Genomic DNA, 18,375 nt, shown 5'->3' on the forward strand with positions numbered 1-18,375 from the left:
CCGAGCGAGGCACGACTCCCCTTTATGGCAGAGCCGGCAACGGCGGTTCTGACAGCCGCGGCAGACGGGCTAGCAGAGCAGGAGGCCGGGCCTCGGGCCGCCGGCCGCCGTCGCCGCAGCGGGGCCTGGGGGAGCGCGGCGCGCGCCGCGACGGGGGCGGAGGAGTGGGCGGGCCCGGCCGGACTGGGGGCGGGGAGGCGGGGAAAGGCGGGGAGCCGGGTCGCCGGCGCTCGGGTCCGCCTCTGACTGCGGCGCGGCGGGGCGATGTGTGATTACCATGGCGAGGAGTCTCTGTCCGGGGGCCTGGCTAAGGAAGCCCTGTTACCTCCAGGTAGGCCGGCGGCGAGCCCGCCGCGCTCCCGCTCTCTGCGCGGGACTTGCCCGCCTTCCTCTTCCCTCGCTGGGTCGGCGCCCGCCCGAACCCCGCTGCCCCCTGCCGTCCGGCACCTGGCGGCGCGCCCTCCTTCGCTGACCGGGCGCCGCAGCCTCCACCGCGGCGCTGTCCCGCCGCCCCCCCAGCGTCCCGACCGGTCCGGGCTTTCCCTCGGCGCCTCGCATCCTGAGAGCCCTGGGACGTGACCCAGGTGCTACTCCACGCCCCTCGCGTTTGGGGCTCCGCAGTTGGGCTCGGGACGTGCCGCGGTCTTCTCCCTGGTCCATTGCTCTCCTCCCCCCTCCCTGGTGGGCCCCTCAGGGCGGCTGTTCTCGGCTCAGTCCTGAGTCCTCAGTAGGTGGTAGGAAAGGTGGTGTGTCATTCCTCCATATTTTAGAAAATTATAACAAATTGTCACATCAGTGTTTTCTTCAAACCCTGGTGAAACGGCATGTGCCTCGGGCTGAACCACTTGGTTCGATCTCCATCATACCCGTGATTTAAACGGGAGCAAGGGCTCAAGCGAGGAGGATGGATGTTTGCGTTTTAAAAGGAAGGGAACAATGTCTTGTGCGAATCACGAATACCCCAACAATGCAAATGTAATTCTGTTATGTCATGTATACTATTCGCGTGTTAATTTTTCATAATTTCCCATTCCACCCTCTATTCCGCTGCCAGTCTGTGTCTTCGAACCCTACTACAGCTTTCATGTACTGTTAGTCACCAGGGGGACCTAGTAGACACCATGAGTAGCTGAGCGCAAATCCATCACCCAAGTGGAAAAACAACTACAAATCAGTTCTTCGCGTGGGTCAGCAGTTCTGTCTGCATTCAGAGGACAGTATTCCTTTACCGCTTACATTAAAACGCTCAAAGGTATCGATAGATTATTTTGGGATGGGAATTCATACTCAGGTGGTGCTTTTATCAATTATTTTAAAAGTTGAGAAGAAACCGTCGTGGGGCAAGTAAATCTTTCATTTTTGTTTGGAAATTGCATGTGTGAATCATTACTCTGCAATGAGTGATGTAGTTCAAGTTGGAAGCTTGATTGACAGCTCATGAAATGAAGAATATAAGAGTAAAACTGAATATTCTGAGCCTTTGTAGCAACTCCACCAGTAGTAATTGTGCCACGAGTAACAGTAGAGCAACCCAGTGTAGAATTCAATCCAGGCCAGATACCTCTTTGTAACCCTTTATATGTGAAGAGGGAAAAAAAAAAAGGAAAACAAACCACTTTGCAGACTCTATTCTCAAAATTAGTTTGAGATACTTAAAATGTTTTTTCTTAACTAAAACTATCTAGCTTTTTTTTTTTTATTTTAGATTTTGTGGCACACTTTTAGACTTTGATTCATTTGGTTCTCAACGTTTTCCACACATGTGGTTGTGACATTTTTTTGGCACCTTAGCATAAGAACTTTCAGATTGGCTGAGTTAAGGTTAGTTTTACAAATAGTTAGGGCTCTGTTAATGGCAAACATTTAGTAATTCTGCCTTCCAGAATGTGTGCATCATTATCCATTACCAAATTAAGGTAAACTCAGGTCTTCAGCATTTCAAAAGGATTTGGGGGCATAGTGATATATTACTAGGTTATTTCTATATAAAATAATGATTAAATAGAAAACTTTGTTGATTATAGTATTATATTTGTGATAAATTTTAGAACTTGGGAACCTGGAGCACCGGTGTTTTAAACATTGTCTTGGTATTAGTATTTATTCTCTTTAGGAATTTTCTTGTTAGTTGTCCTTCACCATACATTTTCAGTTTAACCCGCTGAATAAAAAGGCCTTCACATTACTCAGTGTCATGCCTTCTTCTGTTCTCCATTGCTTAAATGCTTCACCTTTTATTTTTAATACTACTTCTACCGTTCGGGGCTTCCCTGGTGGCTCAGATGGTAAAGAATGCCTGCTATGTGGGAAACCTGGGTTTGATCCCTGATTGGGAAGATTCCCTGGAGAAGGGAATGGCTACCCACTTCAGTATTCTTGCTTAGAGAATTCCGTGGGCAGAAGAGCCTGGTGAGGTCTCACTTTTTTTTTTCTTTCACTAGGTGCTTCAACCTGTAAATTGTTTTGGTTGAAGTCAAAGAAAAATATTTTCGTCTAAGACTATTGTACAGCTATCTATTCAGTTTCTCAGTCACTGAAAGTTGAATTAACATATACAATACTCCTTTCATTTTTTATTTTTATTATCTTTTAAATTTTATTTTATTTATTTTTGTTGTTTTTTGGCAGTACCATGTGGCTTGCAGGATCTTAGTTCCCTGACCAGGCTTTGAGCATTGTGAGGGTGGAGTCGTAAACAGTGGACAGCCAGGGAAGTCCCTGATTTTCTTTAAAATCATGTTCCTTTGGGAACAGTGTGAGGTGAGGACAGAGCTGAGTTTTGTTCATTTGTGCATCTGGTTCATTATGACCTTGAAAAAATTTCGTAACTTTCTGGTTCCATAGTTTCCATATCATAAAGTAGAAATTGTAGCTCTTAGCTGTGTAATCATGTGAATGTAGTGAGGATAAGCTCAGTTTCAGTTCAGTCACTCAGTGATGTTTGACTCTTTGTGACCCCATGGACTGCAGCATACCAGGCTTCCCTGTCCATCACCAACTCCCAGAGCTTACTCAAATCAGGTCCATCGAGTCGGTGATGCCATCCAACCATCTCATCCTCTGTCGTCCCCTTCTCCTCCCGCCTTCAATCTTTCTCAGCATCCGGGTCTTTTCCAATGAGTCAGTTCTTCGCATCAGGTAGCCAAAGTACTGGTGTTTCAACTTCAGCATTGGTCCTTCCAATGGATATTCAGGACTGATTTCCTTTAAGATGGACCTCCTTGAACCTCCTTGCAGTCCAAGGGACTCTCAAGAGTCTTTTCCAACACCACAGTTCAAAAGCATCAATTCTTCAGTGCTCAGCTTTCTTTATAGTCCAGCTCTCACATCCATACGTGACTACTGGAAAAACCATAGCTTTGACTAGACAGACCTTTGTCAGCAAAGTAATGTCTCTGCTTTTTAGTATGCTGTCTAGGTTGGTCATAGCTTTTCCTTCAAGGAGCAAGCATCTTTTAATTTCATGGCTCCAGTCACCATTTGCAGTGATTTTAGAGCCCCCCAAAATAAAAGTCTGTCACTGTTTCCATTATTTCCCCATCTATTTGCCATGAAGTGATGGGACCACATGCCATGAGCTTAGTTTTCTGAATGTTGAGTTTTAACCCAACTTTTTCACTCTCCTCTTTCACTTTCATCAATAGGCTCTTTAGTTCTTCTTCACTTTCCGCCATAAGGGTGGTGTCATCTGTGTATCTGAGGTTAATGATACTTCTTCCAGCAATCTTGATTCCAGCTTGTGCTTCATCCAGCCTGGCATTTCACATGATGTATTCTGTATATAAGTTAAATAAACAGGGTAACAATATACAGCCTTGACGTACTCCTTTTCCTATTTGGAGCCAGTCTGTTGTTCCATGTCTAGTTCTAACTGTTGCTTCTTGACCTGCATACAGGTTTCTCAGGAAGCAGGTAAGGTGGTCTGGTATTCCCATCTCTTAGTTTTCCACAGTTCGTTGTGATCCACACAGTCAAAGGCTTTGGCGTAGTCAATAAAGCAGAAGTAGATGTTTTTCTGCAACTTAGCTAGATGAAGTTAAATCTATTTTGTGACATCTTAACTGCATTTTTAATAGAAAAGCATGTGAACTTAAATGGTAAATACATGTAGGTAAATATGTTCAATTCCTTCAACCAAAGGTCCCTGACTTTCTATCATCCCCCCTTTTATTTGTTGAGTCTTTATTGATCTAGGAGCATGATATGACTCAATTTTACTGACTTCATCATTTACTTAGTAAATATTTGTTGAATGCCTTTCACATGCCAGAAACTCTGTGAGGTGGGTGGGATTCTACAGAAACTAAACAAACACCCGTGTTATCCTCATGGAGCTTAAAGTCTAGTCAAGGAGACAAATATTAATCAAATAACCTTAGAAATAAAAGTGCTATGAAGAAAACGTGAATTAACAAAAGACTGCCTGAGAGGAAGAGAACAGTTTCTCTCTTTTTTAAAAGTATTTTACTATAGAAATTTTTATACATACATAAAACAGAAAAGAATAATGTCCTCTCGGGTACCTATCACTTGCCCTCAACAATTATCAGTATTTTGTTTCATCTCCCTTCCCCTGTGTCCTTTTTCCAACTAAAATATTTTGAAGCAGATCCCATATATCACATAATTTCATTTAAGTGCCTCAGTATGAATTTCTAACAGATAATGATATTTTTGACATAATCATAATACCCTTATCATGCCTTAACAAAATTAACAGCAGTTTCTTACTTTCTTTCATTTTCCTACATATGCATTATTCTGAGAGAATGACTAAATATGATTTGCCATGGGATGGATTTACTGTGATATGAGAGGGTCTCTTGGTAAAAACAAAACAAAAAACTCTCCCCTTACCAGCTGATTCCTACCAGAAGTTCTTTGAAGGAAAACTTAATTCTCATCTCAGATTTTGGGAGAAAGTCTTAAAAATGTCTGGTGTAAGTAATATTTCCATGTAAATGTAATATTTTAGTTTAAAGTAAAGCTGTAATTAGTCAACAAATATATAAAAGATTTTGTTTTGTTTGGAGATGGGGTTAGGGGTGAAGAGCACTGAAGGAATTAAATTTCAAAGATAGGAGGAAGAGGTGAAGGGCCCAGCAAGAAGAGAGGAAAGTTTCAGAGACCAGCTTTGTATACTTGCAGTTTTGCTGTTCTGTCTTCAAGTGGGTGGAGTCCAAAAGTAGTTCTGTTCTGAGATGTTCAGGCCTTAGGACTTGCAAGTTTCTCTTCCTACTGCAGTTTACAGGAAAAATTTTTAAGCAATTAACTATAAAAGGAGCTTCATTCTCAGTATTTTCTTTAATCCGAATGTCACTGTGATAATTGATAATGTTTCTAGAAACTGTAGAATGTTTCTAGAAACAGTGGACCTCACTGGTGGTTCAAATGGTAAAGTCCACCTGCAAAGCAGGAGACCCAGGTTCAATGCCTGGGTTGGGAAGATCCTCTGGAGTAGGAGATGGCAACCGACTCCAATGTTCTTGCCTGGGGAATTCCATGGACAGAGGAGCCTACAGTCCGTGGGGTTGCAGAGTCGGACATGACTGAGCAACCAACACTTTCTAGAAACTGTAGTATTATGCAATTAATGATAAGTTTTCGGCTATAATATGGCTTAAAGAAGTATTTATGGACTAATGTGGGGCCCTAATTACTTTTTACAGTTTTGTTTATGTAGCAAAGGATATTCTTCTGCTTGTGAAGAGAAAAACTGATAATGGTATATATCCATGTAGTAGAATATTGTTCAACAATAAAGAGGAATGAAGAATTGATATATGCTATAACATGGATGAACCTTGAAACCATTAAACATGTGAAAGAAGTCACTCATAAAAGATCACATATTCTGGGGTTCCATTTATATGAAGTAGCCAGCAAAGGCAAATCTATAAAGACAGAAGATAGATTAGTTCTTGCCTAGGGCTGGGAGGGTTGTGGGGAAATGGGTATGAGGTTTCTTTTGGGGCAAAGGAAATATTCTAAAATTGATGCTGTGCACAAGTCTATGAATATACTAAGATCCACTGAATTGTATACTTTAATTGAATAAATTGTATGGTATGTGAATTATATCTCAATAAAGCTGTAAAAAAAAGAAATTCAGTTTATCCCATTGACGTGGTCCTTCTCACTGCTTCTTGTTATAGGGTCCACCCATGCCAGCTTTTTGGTGCAGAGAGTACTTCGTCCAGAGGACTGGTACAGGCACAGTGTTTGCCTGTGCAGCCTCTCTGTGAACCAAGAGGGCTTGTGATCTGCTTGAAGTAGATATAGCCCACCAGCATTTACCTGAGCAAACAACGGCTCAGGGCAAGGCAGCATTCCCAGAGCACGTTAACTTTAAGTTCTATCCTTCCTGTCTATTTTGTTGAAAGCTTACCTGGGAATTAGTATTTCCTGGACTAGCTACATGTTGTGGCGCATTGAACAGAGTAGAATCCTGCCTCTGAGAACAGGATCTGTGGGTGTGTTCATGTTCACTAGTTTGGACCATTTTTAGGCAGTGTTTTTCTTCCACACACCGTTGTGATGGTACTCTTTGGGGCCTGTGTGGTGACCCAGGTTGACGCCTGTGTTTGCCTCTTCTTAGCAGTGTGTTTTCTACAAATTAGGATCCACTTTGTTTAGAGTTTGCTCATAGCCTGAGTGGGACTGATAACACAACAGCCCTATAATTCATTGGTTTTACTTTATAATACCTTTCTTCTTCTCACTGTCATTAAGTCCTGGAAGAATGAAAGTTAAGACAATTTAAGCTAATTCTCTATACTTAGATTAGACACATTTTCCATTCCAGTCATTCTGCCTATGTGCCCTGTTACATATAAACGGCTGCTGGAATGCTAATGGCATTTGAAGTCTGAGACACTTGGGTACTTCTGAAGGCTTTTCAAGTCCTTTAAATTGCAAAAGTTTTAAATTTCTTCAGGTAGCCTCTTAAAAATAACTAGCAGTTTCAATGTGTTCAGTAGGGCTGTTACGAATGGATGAATAAATGGCATGTTCTAATGAGGGTGTCGACACTAACATTTCTGATACCTACCTGGCTCTTTGATTTACATTAGTAGTAGTCTTCAAATGTGACTGCTGTAAATGGTTTGGTTCTTTTTGACTTCATGTGGATATTTTTGCAGGATTTAGTGTCTTATAGGGTTACTGATATGGTTTAGTTGATAATAGTGACAATGTTGACAAATACTGTAGTAAGAATAATATGGCTTCTTGCCCATTTTTAACTCCCAGGATTATTTAAATCTAAGGGTAATAAAAGCAAGTATTGCTTCCTGTTCTCCAAAGGGAGAAGGACTGTAGGTGGTGTGGTTCATCAGCTCTTTTATACCTGCTGTACAGTGTTAAACTTTTGCCTTTGCCTGAAACTGAATCTCCATAACAATGATTAGCTTTCTGAAACTAGTGAATATACAGGGAGCATATGTATCCCATAATGTCTTAAATTCAAGCATAGAATTACAATGCAGCCTTTTGATATTACTATTAGTCACTATAATAAACTCAAAGAAATGGTGAATTCTTAGGCAGATTTCATACTCACACACTTTCAGGCTATAGCATGCAGTAAAAGGGTTTCTTCATTGTTATCTTCCCAGTACCTCAGCTTTTCATCTTAATGTTTTGTATTCTTTATAGAAGTTTTCTTTTTTTATGGTTTTCATTTTAATGTTTTCATTCCTTAAAGTGGCTTTGAAAAACAATACTATACCATTCTGTTAAATACCATCTTTTGACACTGACTGGAAAGATAAATGTCTCACATTTTTAACATTTATTTCTAGACATTTAAATATTTTGTGAATAATTTTTCTTTAAAACCCTTTAATCTACAATGCAAATGGGTTAAGAAAAACCAGAACACTGCAAAATGAACGTGTTTAAAAGACTCAAAATATTAGTCGATGAATTTTTCTTTAGAAATAGTAGGGGATTTTTTTGATGATTATTTAATGAAATTAAATATCTGTTTTAGGGGTGATCATGGTGTTGTGGATTTTTTTCCCTTTTGTTTTCTTATTGTGGTCAAAAACACACAGCACAAAGTTTACCATCTCAACCATTTTTAAGATTATAGTACAGTACTGTTAACATATGCACATTTTTCGGCAACAAATCTGTAGAACTTGTAATCTTGCAAAACTGAAACTCTGTACCTATTGAATAAGAATTCCCCTTTTTCCCCTCCACACCATCCTGGTAACCACATTCTACTTTCTATGTGTTTGACTTCTTTAGATAACTTGTGTAAGTAGAATTATGCAGTAATTTTTTTGTGTGTGTGACTGGCTTATTTTACTTGAATATCCTCAAGATGTATTTGTCTGGTAGTATATGATAGGATATCTTTGTTTTCAAAGGTTGAATAATAGTCTACTGTATGTGTATACCACCTTTTTTATCCACTCATCAGTTGATGGACATTTGGGTTACTTCCACTTCTTGGCTGTTGTAAATAATGCCATAGGGAACATGGGAGTGCTAATATAATATCTCTTTGAGATATTCTTTCAATTATTTTGTATATATACCCAGAAGTGAGATTGCCACGTCACTGGGTACTTCTGATTTAAAATTTTTGAGGAAGGTCTGTACTATTTTATATAGTGGCTATATCATTTTATATTCCCATCAACAATGCACAAGGACTCCAATTTTTCCATATCCTTGTCAGCATTTGTTATTTTGTTTTTTGTTTGTTTACTGGGCCAGCCATCCTAATGGGTTTGAAGTAATGTCTCACTATGGTTTGGATTTGCATTTCCCTGATGATTAATGATGTTGAGAATCTTTTCATGTGCTTCTTGACCATTTGCATGTCTTGTTTAGAAAAGGTTTCTTTTTTTTTTTTAAGGCTTTATTTAATTTAATTAATATATTTGGCTGCATCAGATTTAATAGTTTTGGTATGCAGGATCTTGGTTGCAGTGCACGGACTCTAGTTGAGGCAAGTGGGCTCAGTAGTTGCAGTGCTTGGGTTTAGTTGCCCCATGGCATGTGGGATCTTAGTTCTCCAACTAGGGGTGGAACCTTCATCCCCTGCATTGCAAGGCAGATTCTTAACCACTGTACCACCAGGGAAGTCCTGCAAAAGTTTCCTTTTGATTTATTGTTTCAGAATGATGTTTATTCAGCAGGGTTATGTTATTGTAAGCAGTACTCCCCTTCCTTTCCTAAGAAGGAGAAGGAGAAAGAGGGAGTGATGTTTAAATGTTTAGAGAGAGTGAGAAAGCAAACAATTATTGGACACTGTTAGCAATTGATTAGTAGAGGCATAGGTATAGGGGTATTCTTTGCACTTTTCTCCTAAATTTTCTGAAGATTTAAGCATTTCCAAAATAAAAGGTTACATTTCCAAAATACAAAGAGGCACAGGTTTGATCTCTGGGTCAGGAAGATCCCCTGGAGTAGGTAATTGCAACCCATTCCAGTATTCTTGCCTGGAAAATTCCATGGACAGAGGAGCCTGGTGGGCTACAGCCCATAGGGTCTCAAAGAGTCAGACATGACTGAGCACAAACACACACACACACAAAATAAAAGGTTGGGAGAAAATAAATTAGACTGGACTTCATAATAATTGAGTCTGACTAGAAATGAATGAACTCTATCCAAAGTTACATTAAGGGTTAAGAAAATGAGATTTAATAGAGCATGTTTGAAGTCAGTGATTGAAGAAAGAATGTTAGTTTTCCAGTGGTCCTGTAACAAATTGCCACAGGTTTAGCAGCTTAAAACAACACACATTTATTAGTACTTGTATCTCACGCTTCTGAAGATTAGAAGCCCCAGCACGGTGTAACCCAGCTGGTTGTCTGCTCCAGGCTGAAAATCAAGCCTTCACTAGGGCTTCCCTGGTAGCTCAGATGGTAAAGAATCTGCCTGCGATACAGGAGACCTGGGTTTGATCCCTGGGTGGGGAAGATCCCCTGGAGAAGGGAATGGTAATCCACTCCAGTGTTCTTGCCTGCAAAATTCCATGGACAGAGGAGCCTGGCCAGCTATAGCCCATGGGGTCAGACACGACTAAACGACTAACACACACACAGAGTTGAGTTTCTTTCTGGAACTCTGGGAATGAATTGACTTCTAGGCTCTTACAGATTGTTTTCAGAATTCAGTTCCATGCTGTGGTAGGATTGAGGGCTCCATTTCCTTGCTGGCTGTTGGCTGGGGGTTGTTCTCGGTTTCTAGAGGCTGCCTACATCAACTGGCTTATGGCTTCCTTTCTCCATCTTCAAAGCCAGCAACGGTGGGTGGAGGCCTTTGCATGTTTTCAATCTCTCTGACTTCCTCTTCTGCCTCAGCCTATTTCTACCTTTCTCTGCCTCATATCTCTGACTGCTGCCTTTAAGGGTTCATATGATTACATTGGGTTCACCTGGATAATCCAAGATATTATCTCTACTTTAAGTCTCTTTACAGCAGTATCTAGGTTAGTGCTGATTAAATAATCAGGGGATGGAAACCTTGGGAGACTTAGAATTCTGTCTAACATAGAAAACACAACTGAAAATTCTAACAGTTAAAAAAAAAATCAATCATATCCTAAAGTATTTTGTTTTTCTTCCATTACTAATAGATTTTAAGATGTTGCCATAAGAAATTTTATGAGTTACCATTGTATTTATCATTCCAGTTATTACTATGAGAGGAATATTGGATACTTATTAAAGGAAGGAAAATATAAATGGCTACTGAACAACCACATGTGGCAATACTTGTTTTTTTTTACAATAGATACTATTCTTAAATCTTTTGTAGCCTTGTACAAGCTAAAAAGTGGAAAAGTATCACTTTATGAACTCTAAGAAAAAGTTCTTTAAAATGTAACCTAATACATTACCATATGTAGAATAGATAACTAATAGAAAGTTGCTGTATAACACTGGGAGCTCAATGCAATATTCTGTGACAACCTAGAGGGGCGGGTGGGGTGGGGTGGGGAAGTGGGAGGGGACATATGTATACTTATGGCTGATTCACGTTGTTGTGTACCAGAAGCCAATACAATATTGTAAAGCAATTTTCCTCCAATTAAAAATAAATTTTAAAAAATGTAACCTATGTCTTTCTGTTTATTACCTAACAGTTGTTCTTTACTCCTTAAAGAAAAAAATGCTTGGTTTTGTTATGTCATCTTATAAGATTTTCAGTCACATCTGATCCAGTATAACTAAATTCATACCCAGTGAAGGCAGAGCCTACTTATTACTCCAGTCTTGTTCTTTATCCTGAGCATATAGTACTCAGGGTGTGCAAAATGATACAGTATAGTACACATATTGAAAAATATCCTGTAATCACTCTGAGATATTGAATTCCAATAGCTCACACTAAGCACACACTGCTCTTTCACATTCTTACTGTTTGCTCTTACCACTACCTCCATCATATCATCTTCATCATTGTCGTTATAATTGAGGCTCTTGCCACCCCCTCTTCTTCCAATCTGCCGACCTCCTCTGGCTTCCCTCCTTTCCCTATTCAGTCAGGATCGGATGTTCTGTCACGTCAGCTACTCTTCTTTGCCCACTCACCACCTCTTTGCTTCTCTTACTTTCCTTTCTTCTTGTCCTGATATTCTCCCTTTCCTTTAAATCTCATCTTTTCTTTAGCCCCTGTTGTCCTCAGGTCTCCAACCTTCTCTGCTTCTCACTACGTAGTCTCCTTGTGTGTCTTCACATGGCTTCCACGACAACCCAAATACTAATGGGTCTCAATTGTGTATCATCAGCCCAAACGTCCCCACCTCAAACTTCAGATTTGCATCCCACTGCTTATTTGATATCTACCTCTAGTTAGCACTTCATGTTCAACATGTCCAAAGCTAAAGCCCTGGCCCCAAATTGCTTCTTTACTCATTTCAGTTAGTGATACTCTCCAGTTACTCAAGAGATAAATATACTCAAGTTCTTCTAGACTCTCCCTCTCTCCTTATCCTCATGTTTAATCCCTCAGCAATTCCACTAGTGAGTCTCCTAAATAGCTTTTGATTGCATCATCTTTCTTTTTTTAAATATACAGTGTTATCAACTGTAGTCACCATGTTTTACCTTAGATCCTCAGACCTTATTCATTGTGCAGTTTTAAGATTTTTACTGGCCTTTTACTGATCTCTTTCTATTTTCCCCACCTCTCTGCCTCTGGTAGTCATTTTTCTACTCTCTGTTTCTATGAGTTTGACTTAAAAAAAAATTTAGATTCTATATATAAATGATACTATGCAGTATTTGTCTTTCTGTCTGGCTTACTTCACTTAGCATAATGCCTTCAGGGTTCGTCTATTTTGTTGCAAATGGCAGTATTTCTTTCTCATGGCTGAATAATTTTCCTGTGTGTGTGTGTGTGTGTGTGTGTTTGTGTGTCTGCCATGTTTTCTTATCCATTTATCCTCCAGCGGACACTTTGGATACTGAGGTTATTTCCACGCCATGGCTATTATGAATAATGTGGCATTGAACACAGGAGTGCAGCTATCTCTTTGAGATCCTATTTTCATTTCCTTTGGCTATATACCCAGAAGTAGGAATGCTGGTAGTCCTGCTGTTTAGTTTTTGCAGAACCTTCATATTTTCCATAGTGATTAAACCAGTTTACATTCCCACCAACAGTGCACAAGGTTCCTTTTTCTCCACATCCTCACCAACACAGTTATCTCTTGTCTGATGATAGCCATTCTAATGAGTATGAAGTGATAGTTCATTGTGATTTTGATTTGCATTTCTCTGGTGATTAGTGATAGTACCTTTTCATGTACCTGTTGGCCATTTGTTTCCTGCTGGTACCCTGATTCTCTCCTTTTGTCTCATTAGGCCCACCATAATAGCCTCCAGAAGGGCCTTCCTGCCACCTTTACCCTTATCGGATCCACCCCCCACTTTCCTTCCAGATCAGTCTTCTCCAAATTGCCAATTTAATCTAATCTCCCTCCTACCAGTGAAGTCCTTCTGTGATTTACCATTAACTTCAGTGGACCATTACCTTCAGTGGCTTCCTGGATAGCTCAGTTGGTAAAGAATCCACCTGCAAAGCAGGAGACCCCAGTTTTATTCCTGGGTCGGGAAGATCCCCTGGAGAAGGGATAGGCTACCCACTCCAGTATTCTTGGACTTCCCTTGTGGGTCAGCTCGTAAAGAATCCGCCTGCAATGCGGGAGACCTGGGTTTGATCCTTGGGTTGGGAAGATCCCCTGGAGAAGGGAAAGGCTACCCACTCCAGTATTCTGGCCTAGAGAATTCCATGGACTGTATAGTCCATGGGGTCGCAAAGAGTCAGACACTACTGAGCGACTTTCACTTTCAGTGAACTAAGCAGAGTTCTGAGCCCTTTGTTTCTGGTCCTTCCCTGTCTTACCATTTCATTCCTGCCACAACCATCTCATGAACTGTTTACTCTAACAATTCTGAAAAACTTCCCATTTCCCAACACACCTTGCTGTCCTCCACATGTCACCTGTCTACCCCACCATTTCCTCCTCTTTGCCCTAGAATACCCTTCCCCCCATTTCCCTGCATCTGTCTTTACCTGGTTTATTCTCAGTTTTTTACTTGTCCTTTAGATTTCAACCCAGAGAGGAAGTGACCTTTCAGAAATTTCTCCCTAAACCTCACACGGCAACCTTTTTTGTGCCCCACAATGTGAGTACCTGATATCTGGCACACACTTCTCTTACAGAACTTATGATATTGAATTGTCATCAGTGGTTCTTATTTCTTTTTTCTGAACCCCAGACTGTGATCTCCCTGACAGCTGAGATGGAGATGTCAGTTTCCTCTCTTTATCTTCTGTGCCTAGCCCAAAGCAGACATTCAGTAAGTGTTTGTTGAATGACTGAATCCACACAAACATGTGTAAGTATAGGAGAGCTTATGATGCAAGTCAGGTTTCCCCTTCCACTTCTTACCCCCAGCCCTACTCTCAGAAGGTAGCCTCTTTGAATCACTTATCTTTTTGGATTTCCTGGTGGCTACACTTCTAACTTCTAGAGCTGTGTGTCTAAAGGGAACTGCACACACCCCACACCCTGGGAGGTACTTATAATGCTGAATTTGTGTCCTGGAAGAAATTACCTGAAATTGTGTTTGTTATTATATACTTTTTATATCTTAAAATATTTTTGACAGAATAGCTGATGATTTCCTGTTTTTGGTTTATTATTATAATAAGCATTTCCCCCCAGTAAAAATTGATTCAAAATTATTCTGCAGTTCAGTTCAATCGCTCAGTCATGTCCGGCTCTTTGCGACCCTGTGGACTGCAGCACGCCAGGCCTCCCTGTCTATCACCAACTCCTGGAGTTTACACAAACTCATGTCCATTGAATCAGTGATGCCATCCAACCATCTCATTCTCTGTCGTCCACTTCTCTTCCCCCCTTCAATCTTTCCCAGCATCAGGGTCTTTTCAAATGAGTCAGCTCTTCCCATCAGGTGGCCAAAGTATTGGAGTTTCAGCTTCAGCATCAGTCCTTCCAGTGAATATTCAGGATTGATTTCCTTCAGGATGGATTGGTTGGATCTCCTTGCAGTTCAAGGGACTCTCAAGAGTCTTCTCTAACACCACAGTTCAAAAGCATCAATTCTTCGGCGCTCAGCTTTCCTTATAGTCCAACTCTCACATCTATACATGACTACTGGAAAAACCATAGCTTTGACTAGATGGACCTTTGTTGACAAAGTAATGTCTCTGCTTTTTAGTATGCTGTCTAGGTTGGTCATAACTTTTCTTCCAAGGAGTAAGCAGCTCTTAATTTCATGGCTTCAGTAACCATCTACAGTGATTTTGGAGCCCAAGAAAAGAAGGTCTGTCACTGTTTCCCCTCTATTTGCCGTGAAGTGATGGGACCAGATGTCATGATCTTAGTTTTTTCAATGTTGAGTTTTAACCCAACTTTTTCACTCTCCTCTTTCACTTTCATCAAGAGGCTTTTTAGTTCTTCTTTGCTTTCTGCCATAAGGGTAGTGTCATCTGCTATCTGAGGTTATTGATATTCCTCTCAGCAATCTTGATTCCAGCTTGTGTTTCATCCAACCCAGCGTTTCTCATGATGTACTCTGCATGTAAGTTAAATAAGCAGGGTGGCAATATACAGCCTTGATGTACTCCTTTCCAATTTGGAACCAGTCTATTGTTCCATGCCCAGTTCTAACTGTTGCTTCTTGATTTCTCAAGAGGCAGGTCAGGTGGTCTGGTATTCCCATCTCTTTAAGAGTTTTCCACTGTTTATTGTGATCCACACAGTCAAAGTCTTTGGCATAGTCAATAAAGCAGAAGTAGATATTTTTCTGGAACTCTCTTGCTTTTTTGATGTTCCAACAGATGTTGGCAATTTGATCTCTGGTTCCTCTGCCTTTTCTAAATCCAGCTTGAACATCTGGAAGTTCACGGTTCATGTACTGTTGAAACCTGGCTTGGAGAATTTTGAGCATTACTTTACTAGTGTGTGAGATGAGTGCACTTCTGCAGTAGTTTGAGCATTCTTTGGCATTGCTTTTCTTTGGGATTGGAATGAAAACTGACCTTTTCCAGTCCTGTGGCCACTGCTGAGTTTTCCAAATTTGCTGGCATGTTGAGCACAGCACTTTCACAGCATCATTTTTTAGAATTTGAAATAGGTCAACTGGAATTCCATCACCTCCACTAGCTTTGTTTGTAGTGATGCTTCCTAAGGCCCACTTGACTTCGCATTCCAGGATGTCTGGCTCTAGGTGAGTGATCATACCATCGTGATTATCTGGGTGGTGAAGATCTTTTTTGTATAGTTCTTCTGTGTTCTTGCCACCTCTTCTTCATATCTTCTGCTTCTGTTAGGTCCATACCGTTTCTGTCCTTTATTGTGCCTATCTTTGCATGAAATGTTCCCTTGGTATCTCTAATTTTCTTGAAGAGATCTCTAGTCTTTCCAATTCTATTGTTTTCCTCTACTTCTTTGCGCTGATCACTGAGGAAGGCTTTCTTATCTCTCCTTGCTATTTTTTAATTTCTATTATTGTGAGTTACAATATACATGTCATAGATTAATATGACCGTGATTTTTATAGAATATAAATAAGTATAAAAATGTTAGGGATTTTTTTCCTAATATATTTTCCTGAGAGCATTGTACAGAAAAAACTGTTTTGGGGTTGCTGCTCTAAATAATAGACTTTTACCTCTGTTTCTTGACTTATTAACTTTAGATAATATCTATTGACTTTCTACTTTTAAGAAGAGCTGTTTAGCTTTCTTCCACTACAGTTCTCATTCTCTGCCAGCGTTTGATTTTTAATTTTGCTTCTTCTGTTGCTTAATTTAGTAACTTCAGATAATGACAACTCTTTCTCATTTCATCCACTTTTGACAGTCTGTCTACTCCCCCCTTTTTGAGATAGGCCATTAGAACCTGTTTCATTTTTCATGTGTTTTTTATCAGTTTCTGTCAGCAACACTTTTACATTGTCAAAAGTTGATAACTTATAGTTTGCCCTATGACAGTAACCAAATCTCCAAATAAGTTGAATCTAAAAGATGAAAACTATAAGTAGTATTATATTCGGTTAGCAAAAGACTTAGTTCAGGTTTTTCTGGAACATATTTCATAAAACCCAAATGATTATTATGATTTGTTAATTCTTCCACAAAAAAAAATTCTCCCTATATGTATGGCTTAGTCTCTTCACTGTTCACCCAAAAGGATCATAACATTGTTAATCGGCTATACCCCAATGCAAAATGTTTTTAGTGTTAAAAAAAATTATATTGAAAAAAATTTTTTAAGATCTCCCTCACAAAGCTAAGATCCTTTGACTACAACACGAAGTTCCTTCCCCTTATCAGGAAAATGGGTAGAATTAACAGACTGGGACAGATGCCTCTTGTTATTGAGCAAATTACTGCAAGGATATGCTCCTTTCCACAAACTAAGCCGTATTTCTGCCAGTAGGGAAGAGAACGTGTGATATTTACGCTTTTCCTGTAAAAAGTTTCTTTTTCTTAGAAATCATGCTTGCTTACCTTTTAATATTCTTACTAAAGAATAATGATTTAAAGCCTAGCCTTTGGAATCTGTAGGGAAATAACAGAGTTATGATTTGAGATGACTGTGAGTCACAGTGTCTACCCTAAGCTGTCAATATACTGTCATTTTTGAAATGGGTACCTGGTTATGCTCAGCTCTAGGGAGTAGACATTAATTCTGTTATCTGCCCCTCAAATCCAAGTGAACTGAGCTAGTTTTGGAGTTCTAGACCATTTGAATAATGAAAACAATTTTCATCTTCAGGGAGAGCACTGAAGGTAGGAACTGAAAGTGAAAGTTGCTCAGTAGTGTCCGACTCTTTGTGACCCCATGGACTGTAGTCCATGGAATTCTCCAGGCCAGAATACTGGAGTGGGTAGCCTTTCCCTTTTCCAGGGGATCTTCCCAACCCAGGGATCAAACCCAGGTCTCCCACATTGCAGGCGGATTCTTTACCAGCCGAGCCACAAGGGAAGCCCTTGATAGCAGGTAGGAACTGGCTATCATTTTGTGCCACAATTATAGAAAATATGAGGAGAGTAAAGCACTTTTGGCCAGTCTTTCTCATACGGTCCTGAAATTTATATCTTGAGACCAACCATATCAAAGTTAATTCTGGCCTAAGATGAAGGGCCTCTCTATTTTTAGTACTGCCTAAAATATCATTCTATATTTAGTGCAGAGCCAATTTGTGTACTGGGATTACATTTTCTTCTCTCCAGGGCCAGGGTCATGACTCCCTTGTCTCTCAAGACTGTAAGATCAATAATGACTACATATTTTCTCATATTCCAATTTCTTATAATTAGGGTACATATGAGCATGATTTGAAATGTAGCTTTTTTTGTGACATTTGTCTTTTCTTTCTTGCTTTTTAGTTTTCAGGGAGTTTCTAATTGCTCTTTTTTTGGCCTAATATGCCTTTGCTGTAGCCTTACTTTTCCCATATTCTGTTATTTTTTTATTGTGTGGAATCCCCTTTATGACCAAATGACTCTCTAGGCTGCTGCACAGCTGTCTTCCAAGGGTTTGCCTCCATTCTTCTATGTTGTAATCACTGTTCTTAGGATCCTAGGTCTTCCACTGTGCTGATTTATGCCATAATTTTACTGGGGTATATCCTGAGATAAGTTCTTTAGAAAGGATGTGTGGGAAGTAAACTTTCTGAGTCATGTCTAAAACTGTCTTTATTATACCTTTGTTTGTAGTTAGGTTGGGTGTAGAATTCTGGGCTGAAAAATAAGTTTCTTTAAAACTGTGAAGACATAGTTCTATTGTCTTCTAACATCCTCTGTTGCTGACTAGAAGCTGGTTTGGTTATCAATCCTCTGTGGGTGACCTGTTTTTCCTGTTCAGGG

General features: G+C 40.1%; 1 protein-coding gene across 5 annotated transcripts in view; it reads left to right on the forward strand.

Moving 5' to 3' along the window:
* Positions 1-18,375, forward strand: part of DIPK1A (divergent protein kinase domain 1A) — a 208,014-nt gene that overhangs the window by 89,646 nt on the left and 99,993 nt on the right. For 3 of the 5 annotated variants that reach the window (XM_081486355.1, XM_081486363.1, XM_081486361.1), the window contains exon 1: positions 245-331. The exons of the other annotated variants lie outside the window; for them this stretch is intronic. In XM_081486355.1, coding sequence (XP_081342481.1) covers positions 278-331 — 54 coding nt within the window. In that variant the 5' untranslated portion in view covers positions 245-277. Of the gene's footprint in view, positions 1-244; positions 332-18,375 lie in introns of those variants that run through there. 5 annotated transcript variants of the gene reach the window in all.

This window comes from Giraffa tippelskirchi, chromosome 5 (assembly GCF_054371585.1).
Source record: "Giraffa tippelskirchi isolate mGirTip1 chromosome 5, T2T-mGirTip1v1.2.pri, whole genome shotgun sequence".
NCBI lineage: Eukaryota > Metazoa > Chordata > Mammalia > Artiodactyla > Giraffidae > Giraffa > Giraffa tippelskirchi.